We start from the raw sequence: 9,578 nt of genomic DNA, 5'->3' as shown, positions 1-9,578 counted from the left end.
TTACTGCACCCTATAATACGGTGTGCCTTTTGTATGAAAAAAGACCTGAATAGACCCGCTCATTGGCAGTGAGCTTTATAATACGGTGCGCCCTATGGTCCGGAAAATTATATTCCGGTATAGAAAAAATAAACAAATATGACCCCTTTACTGCGCCCTATAATCCGGTGTGCCTTTTGTATGAAAAAAGACCTGAATAGACCCACTCATTGGCAGTGCGCCTTATAATCCGGTGCGCCCTATGGTCCGGAAAATTATATTCCGGTATAGGAAAAAAAAAAAAAAAATGAACCCTTTAATGCGCCCTATAATCCGGTGTGCCTTTTGTATGAAATAAGACCTGAATAGACCCGCTCATTGGCAGTGTGCCTTATAATCCGGTGCGCCCTATGGTCCGGAAAATGATATTCCGGTATAGAAAAAAATAAATAAATATGACCCCTTTACTGCGCCCTATAATCCGGTGTGCCTTTTGTATGAAAAAAGACCTGAATAGACCCGCTCATCGGCAGTGGGCCTTATAATCCGGTGCGCCTTATGGTTCGGAAAATTATATTCCGGCATAGAAAAAATTAAAAAATATGACTCCTTTACTGCGCCCTATAATCCGGTGTGCCTTTTGTATGAAAAAAGACCTGAATAGACTGCTCATCGGCAGTGCGCTTTATAATCCGGTGCGCCCTATGGTCCGGAAAATTATATTCCGGTATAGAAAAAATAAATAAATATGACCCCTTTACTGCGCCCTATAATCCGGTGTGCCTTTTGTATGAAATAAAACCTGAATAGACATGCTCATCGGCAGTGCGCCTTATAATCCGGTGCGCCCTATGGTTCGGAAAATTATATTCCGGTATAGAAAAAAATTAATAAATATGACCCTTTTAATGCGCCCTATAATCCGGTGTGCCTTTTGTATGAAAAAAGACCTGAATAGACCTGCTCATCGGCAGTGCGCCTTATAATCCAGTGCGCCCTATGGTCCGGAAAATTATATTCCGGTATAGAAAAAATAAGCAAATATGACCCCTTTAATGCGCCCTATAATCCGGTGTGCCTTTTGTATGAAAAAAGACCTGAATAGACCCGCTCATTGGCAGTGCGCCTTATAATCCGGTGCGCCCTATGGTCCGGACAATTATATTCCGGTATAGAAAAAAATAAACAAATATGACCCCTTTACTGCACCCTATAATCCGGTGTGCCTTTTGTATGAAAAAAGACCTGAATAGACCCGCTCATCGGCAGTGCGCTTTATAATCCGGTGCGCCCTATGGTCCGGAAAATTATATTCCGTTATAGAAAAAAATAAATAAATATGACTCCTTTAATGCGCCCTATAATCCGGTGTGCCTTTTGTATGAAAAAAGACCTGAATAGATCTGCTCATCGGCAGTGGGCCTTATAATCCGGTGCGCCCTATGGTCTGGAAAATTATATTCCAGTATAAAAAAAATAAAAATAAATATGACCCCTTTAATGCGCCCTATAATCAGGTGTGCCTTTTGTATGAAAAAAGACCTGAATAGACACGATTATTGGCAGTGCGCTTTATAATCTGGTGCGCCCTATGGTCCGGAAAATTATATTCCGGTATAGAAAAATAAGCAAATATGACCCCTTTAATGCGCCCTATAATCCGGTGTGCCTTTTGTATGAAAAAAAGACCTGAATAGACCCGCTCATTGGCAGTGCGCCTTATAATCCGGTGCGCCCTATGGTTCGGAAAATTATATTCCGTTATAGAAAAAAAATAATAAATATGATTCCTTTAATGCGCCCTATAATCCGGTGTGCCTTTTGTATGAAAAAAGACCTGAATAGACCCGCTCATCGGCAGTGCGCCTTATAATCCGGTGCGCCCTATGGTCCGGAAAATTATATTCCGGTATAGAAAAAAATATGACCCCTTTACTTCGCCCTATAATCCGGTGTGCCTTTTGTATGAAAAAAGACCTGAATAGACCCGCTCATCGGCAGTGCGCCTTATAATCCGGTGCGCCCTATGGGCCGTAAAATGATATTCCGGTATAGAAAAAAATAAATAAATATGACCCCTTTACCTCGCCCTATAATCCGGTGTGCCTTTTGTATGAAAAAAGACCTGAATAGACCCGAAAATTGGCAGTGTGCCTTATAATCCGGTGCGCCCTATGGTCCGTAAAATTATATTCCGGTATAGAAACAAATAAACAAATATGACCCCTTTACTGCACCCTATAATCCGGTGTGCCTTTTGTATGAAAAAAGACCTGAATAGACCTGCTCATTGGCAGTGCGCCTTATAATCCGGTGCGCCCTATGGTCTGGAAAATTATATTCCAGTATAGAAAAAAATAAATAAATATGACCCCTTTAATGCGCCCTATAATCCGGTGTGCCTTTTGTATGAAAAAAAGACCTGAATAGACCCGCTCATTGGCAGTGCGCCTTATAATCCGGTGCGCCCTATGGTTCGGAAAATTATATTCCATTATAGAAAAAAATAAATAAATATGACTCCTTTAATGCGCCCTATAATCCGGTGTGCCTTTTGTATGAAAAAAGACCTGAATAGACCTGCTCATTTTATAATCCGGTGCGCCCTATGGTCCGGAAAATTATATTCCGGTATAGAAAAAAATAAACAAATATGACCCCTTTACTGCGCCCTATAATCCGGTGTGCCTTTTGTATGAAAAAAGACCTGGATAGACCTGCTCATTGGCAGTGTGCCTTATAATCCGGTGCGCCCTATGGTCCGAAAAATGATATTCCGGTATAGAAAAAAATAAACAAATATGACCCCTTTACTGCGCCCTATAATCCGGTGTGCCTTTTGTATGAAAAAAGACCTGAATAGACCCGCTAATCGGCAGTGCACCTTATAATCCGGTGCGCCCTATGGTCCGGAAAATTATATTCCGTTATATAAAAAAAAAAAAAAAAAGACCCCTTTCATGCGCCCTATAATCCAGTGTGCCTTTTGTATGAAAAAACACCTGAATAGACCCGCTCATTGGCAGTGCGCCTTATAATCCGGTGCGCCCTATGGTCTGGAAAATTATATTCCGGCACAGAAAAAATAAATAAATATGACCCCTTTAATGCGCCCTATAATCCGGTGTGCCTTTTGTATGAAAAAAGACCTGAATAGACCCGATTATTGGCAGTGCGCTTTATAATCCGGTGCGCCCTATGGTTCGGAAAATTATATTCCGGTATAGAAAAAATAAACAAATATGACCCCTTTAATGCGCCCTATAATCCGGTGTGCCTTTTGTATGAAAAAAGACCTGAATAGACCTGCTCATTGGCAGTGCGCCTTATAATCCGGTGTGCCCTATGGTCTGGAAAATTATATTCCAGTATAGAAAAAAATAAATAAATATGACCCCTTTAATGCGCCCTATAATCCGGTGCGCCTTTTGTATGAAAAAAAGACCTGAATAGACCCACTCATCGGCAGTGTGCCTTATAATCCGGTGCGCCCTATGGTTCGGAAAATTATATTCCGGTATAGCAAAAAATAAACAAATATGACCCCTTTACTGCACCCTATAATCCGGTGTGCCTTTTGTATGAAAAAAAGACCTGAATAGACCCACTCATCGGCAGTGCGCCTTATAATCTGGTGCGCCCTATGGTCCGTAAAATGATATTCCGGTATAGAAAAAAATAAATAAATATGACCCCTTTAATGCGCCCTATAATCCGGTGTGCCTTTTGTATGAAAAAAGACCTGAATAGACCTGCTCATTGGCAGTGCGCCTTATAATCCGATGCGCCCTATGGTCCGGAAAATGATATTCCGGTATAGAAAAAAATAAATAAATATGACCCCTTTACTGCGCCCTATAATCCGGTATGCATTTTGTATGAAAAAAAGACCTGAATAGACCCGCTCATCGGCAGTGCGCCTTATAATCCGGTGCGCCCTATGGTCCGGAAAATTATATTCCGGTATAGAAAAAATAAACAAATATGACCTCTTTACTGCGCCCTATAATCCGGTGCGCCTTTTGTATGAAAAAAAGACCTGAATAGACCCACTCATCGGCAGTGTGCTTTATAATCCGGTGCGCCCTATGGTCCGAAAAATGATATTCCGGTATAGAAAAAAATAAACAAATATGACCCCTTTACTGCGCCCTATAATCCGGTGTGCCTTTTGTATGAAAAAAGACCTGAATAGACCCGCTAATCGGCAGTGCACCTTATAATCCGGTGCGCCCTATGGTCCGGAAAATTATATTCCGTTATATAAAAAAAAAAGAAAAAGACCCCTTTCATGCGCCCTATAATCCGGTGTGCCTTTTGTATGAAAAAACACCTGAATAGACCCGCTCATTGGCAGTGCGCCTTATAATCCGGTGCGCCCTATGGTCTGGAAAATTATATTCCGGCACAGAAAAAATAAATAAATATGACCCCTTTAATGCGCCCTATAATCCGGTGTGCCTTTTGTATGAAAAAAGACCTGAATAGACCCGATTATTGGCAGTGCGCTTTATAATCCGGTGCGCCCTATGGTCTGGAAAATTATATTCCGGTACAGAAAAAATTAATAAATATGACCCCTTTAATGCGCCCTATAATCCGGTGTGCCTTTTGTATGAAAAAAGACCTGAATAGACCCGCTCATCGGCAGTGGGCCTTATAATCCGGTGCGCCCTATGGTCCAGAAAATTATATTCCGGTATAGAAAAAAAACAAACAAATATAACCCCTTTACTGCGCCCTATAATCCGGTGTGCCTTTTGTATGAAAAAAGACCTGAATAGACCCGCTCATTGGCAGTGCGATTTATAATCCGGTGCGCCCTATGGTCCGGAAAATTATATTCCGGTATAGAAAAAAATAAACAAATATGACCCCTTTACTGCGCCCTATAATCCGGTGTGCCTTTTGTATGAAAAAAGACCTGAATAGACCCGCTCATCGGCAGTGCGCTTTATAATCCGGTGCGCCCTATGGTCCGTAAAATTATATTCCGGTATAGAAAAAAATAAATAAATATGACCCCTTTACTGCGCCCTATAATCTGGTGTGCCTTTTGTATGAAAAAAGACCTGACTAGACCCGCTCATCGGCAGTGCGCCTTATAATCCGGTGCGCCCCATGGTCCGGAAAATTTTATTCCGGTATAGAAAAAAAATAAAAAAATTGACCCCTTTACTGCGCCCTATAATCCGGTGAGCCTTTTGTATGAAAAAAGACCTGAATAGACCCGCTCATTGGCAGTGCGCCTTATAATCCGGTGCGCCCTATGGTCCGGAAAATTATATTCCGGTATAGAAAAAAATAGACAAATATGACCCCTTTACTGCGCCCTGTAATCCGGTGAGCCTTTTGTATGAAAAAAGCCCTGAATAGACCCGCTCATTTGCAGTGCGCTTTATAATCCGGTGCGCCCTATGGTCCGGAAAATGATATTCCGGTATAGAAAAATAAACAAATATGACCCCTTTAATGCGCCCTATAATCCGGTGTGCCTTTTGTATGAAAAAAGACCTGAATAGACCCGCTCATTGGCAGTGCGCCTTATAATCCGGTGCGCCCTATGGTCCGGAAAATTATATTCCGGTATAGAAAAAAATAGACAAATATGACCCCTTTACTGCGCCCTATAATCCGGTGAGCCTTTTGTATGAAAAAAGCCCTGAATAGACCCGCTCATTTGCAGTGCGCTTTATAATCCGGTGCGCCCTATGGTCCGGAAAATGATATTCCGGTATAGAAAAAATAAACAAATATGACCCCTTTAATGCGCCCTATAATCCGGTGTGCCTTTTGTATGAAAAAAGACCTGAATAGACACGATTATTGGCAGTGCGCTTTATAATCTGGTGCGCCCTATGGTTCGGAAAATTATATTCCGATATAGTGAAAAAATAAATAAATATGACCTCTTTACTGCACCCTATAATCCGGTGTGCCTTTTGTATGAAAAAAGACCTGAATAGACCCGCTCATCGGCAGTGCGCCTTATAATCCGGTGCGCCCTATGGTCCGGAAAATTATATTCCGGTATAGAAAAAATAAGCAAATATGACCTCTTTACTGCGCCCTATAATCCGGTGTGCCTTTTGTATGAAAAAAGACCTGAATAGACCCGCTCATCGGCAGTGCGCCTTATAATCCGGTGCGCCCTATGGTCTGGAAAATTATATTCCGGTACAGAAAAAATTAATAAATATGACCCCTTTAATGCGCCCTATAATCCGGTGAGCCTTTTGTATGAAAAAAAGACCTGAACAGACCCGCTCATCGGCAGTGCGCCTTATAATCTGGTGCGCCCTATGGTCCGGAAAATTATATTCCGGTATAGAAAAAAATAAACAAATATGACCCCTTTACTGCACCCTATAATCCGGTGTGCCTTTTGTATGAAAAAAGACCTGAATAGACCCGCTCATCGGCAGTGCGCCTTATAATCCGGTGCGCCCTATGGTCCGTAAAATTATATTCCGCTATATTATGATTATTTTTATGATGATTTGATGTTGTTCATGATTTAATTCGCCTTCTTGTCGATTTGTTGGGTCTGTAAAGCACTTTGAATTTCCTCGTGTGCGAATGGTGCTGTATAAATGAAGTCAATGAAATTGGAAGTGTGCGCTAATGCGACTCACTGCGGTAGTGACTGACGAGCTGCTGCAGGGTGCTGAACTGCGTGCGCGACGTGATGTAGAAGCCGCCGCTGTCCAGCTTGCGGATCTTGTAGTGTTTCACGTTGAGTCCCTTGGTGTTGTCGTAGTCCAGCACGGAGAGACAGTAGGCACCTGCGCAGAGACACGGGCAGGAGAATGTAAGGCACCGACTAACACAGAAAAGACACACAAAATACTTGATAGCATTTCCTTGGCAGCTTCAAAACTGCTTGGTTGAAAGCCAAAACAGTGCTGGCTAAAATCCAGTACTTCACATTGCAACGTGGGTGCTAAGGTTGTTTTTTTTTCACCACAACTCCATCTGCTGGATTGAGCTCGCCACTGCACCTCTTGGCCCCGACAAGTTGTCGTCACGTCCGCTTTTCCTCCATATAAACAGCGACCCAGCCACATAATATATGCGGCTTTTACACACACATAAGTCAATACAATACATACTTGGTCAACAGCCATACAGGTCACACTGAGGGTGGCCGTATAAACAACTTTAACACTGTTACAAATATGCGCCACACTGTGAACCCACACCAAACAAGAATGACAAACACATTTCGGGGGAACATCCGCACCGTAGCACAACATAAACACAACAGAACAAATACCCAGAAGCCCTTGCAGCACTAACTCTTCCGGGACGCTACAACATACACCCCCGCTACCACCCAACCCCAACTCCCGAATTCGGAGGTCTCAAGGTTGGCAAATATAGTCCCATGCCTCACAGCTTAAAAAAAAAAATGGTGAAAAATGTTTGCTGCAAAGTTCAGTAGAATTTGGTCTTGTAGTGTAGTTGTTGTGTTATTATGATAACTCACTAACTAGTTAACTAATGGGGATAAAGAAATCCCCAAGGTTTGTGGAAATCGGTAACACAGTTTTTTTTTTGCCGTGATCTTGTGCGCTAAACCTATCTTGTCAGATAGCTAATTGATTAACTAGTTCACCGAACTTGTATCAATGTATTGTTGTTGTGTTTTAATGCTAATTAACTAACGATGTAACGAATGGGAATATATAAATCCCCAAGTTTTGTTGAAATCGGTTAACAGTGAATAGTTGTTTTTTTACGTAATCTTGTGCGATATCCGGCTAGTCGGCTAGCTAATTAAATAACTAATGAAAAAATGGGAGTCAAAAGTTCGGAAAATCTTGTTTATGTAATGTTGTTGTGTTTTAATACTAATTAACTAACGATGTAACGAATGGGAATACAAAAAGTTTTGTTGAAATGAGTTACAGTGAATAGTTTTTTTTACGTAATCTTGTGCGATACCTGGCTCGTTCGCTAGCTAATTAAATAACTAATGAAAAAATGGGAATCAAAAGTTCGGAAGATCTTGTTTATGTATTGTTGTTGTGTTTTAATGCTAATTAACTAAAGATGTAACGAATGGGAATATAAAAATCCCCAAGTTTTGTTGAAATCCGTTACAGTGAATAGTTTTGTTTTTTTTACGTAATCTTGCGCGATACCTAACTCGTCAGCTAGCTAATTAAATAACTAATGAAAAAATGGGAATCAAAAGTTCGGAAGATCTTGTTTATGTATTGTTGTTGTGTTTTAATGCTAATTAACTAACGACGTAACGAATGGGAATATAAAAATCCCCAAGTTTTGTTGAAATTAGTTACAGTGAATCGTTGTTGTTTTTACGTAATCTTGTGCGATATCCGGCTAGTCAGCTAGCTAATGAAATAACTAATGAAAAAATGGGAATCAAAAGTTCGGAAGATCTTGTTTATGTATTGTTGTTGTGTTTTAATGCTAATTAACTAACGATGTAACGAATGGGAATATATAAAAATCCCCAAGTTTTGTTGAAATTAGTTACAATTAATAGTTTGTTTTTTTACGTAATCTTGTGCGATATCTGGCTAGTCAGCTAGCTAATGAAATAACTAATGAAAAAATGGGAGTCAAAAGTTCGGAAAATCTTGTTTATGTAATGTTCGTTGTGTTTTAATGCTAATTAACTAACGACATAACAAATGGGAATATAAAAATCCCCAAGTTTTGTTGAAATGAGTTACAGTGAATACGTTGTTTTTTACGTAATATTATGCGATATCTGGCTAGTTTGCTAGCCAACTAAATAACTAATGATAAAATGGGAATAAAAAATTCGGAAGATCTTGTTTATGTATTGTTGTTGTGTTTTAATGCTAATTAACTAACGACATAACAAATGGGAATATAAAAATCCCCAAGTTTTGTTGAAATGAGTTACAGTGAATAAATTGGGTTTTTTACGTAATCTTGCAATTTCTGGCTAGTTAGCTAGCTAACTAAATAACTAATGATAAAATGAGAATAAAAACTTCGGAAGATCTTGTTTATGTATTGTTGTTGTGTTTTAATGCTAATTAACTAACGACGTAACGAATGGGAATATAAAAATCCCCAAGTTTTGTTGAAATGAGTTACAGTGAATACGTTTTTGTTTTTTTTACGTAACCTTATGCGATTTCTGGCTAGTTAGCTAGCTAACTAAATAAATAATGATAAAATGGGAATAAAAAATTTGGACGATCTTGTTTATGTATTGTTGTTGTGTTTTAATGCTAATTAACTAACGACGTAACGAATGGGAATATAATAATCCCCAAGTTTTGTTGAAATTAATGACAGTGAATCGTTTTTTTTTTACGTAATCTTGTGCGATATCCGGCTAGTCAGCTAGCTAATGAAATAACTAATGAAAAAATCGGAATCAAAAGTTCGGAAGATCTTGTTTATGTATTGTTGTTGTTGTGTTTTAATGCTAATTAACTAAAGATGTAACGGATGGGAATATAAAAATCCCCAAGTTTTGTTGAAATGAGTTACAGTGAATAAGTTTGTTTTTTTTACGTAATCTTATGCGATATCTGGCTAATTAGCTAGCTAACTAAATAACTAATGAAAAAATGGGAATAAAAAGTTCG

At 39.7% G+C, this 9,578-nt stretch overlaps 1 protein-coding gene across 2 annotated transcripts in view; it reads right to left on the bottom strand.

Moving 5' to 3' along the window:
* The window catches only part of src (v-src avian sarcoma (Schmidt-Ruppin A-2) viral oncogene homolog), a 116,840-nt gene that overhangs the window by 14,763 nt on the left and 92,499 nt on the right, over window positions 1-9,578 (bottom strand). For both annotated transcript variants that reach the window (XM_061925383.1, XM_061925387.1), the window contains one exon: window positions 6,615-6,764. In XM_061925383.1, the coding sequence (XP_061781367.1) occupies window positions 6,615-6,764 (150 nt within the window). The remainder of the gene's footprint in view (window positions 1-6,614; window positions 6,765-9,578) is intronic.

Source organism: Nerophis lumbriciformis, linkage group LG01 (assembly GCF_033978685.3).
Source record: "Nerophis lumbriciformis linkage group LG01, RoL_Nlum_v2.1, whole genome shotgun sequence".
NCBI classification, from domain to species: Eukaryota; Metazoa; Chordata; class Actinopteri; order Syngnathiformes; family Syngnathidae; genus Nerophis; species Nerophis lumbriciformis.
The sequence above is the reverse complement of the archived record's forward strand: the minus strand, read 5'-3'. Positions and strand labels throughout refer to the sequence as shown.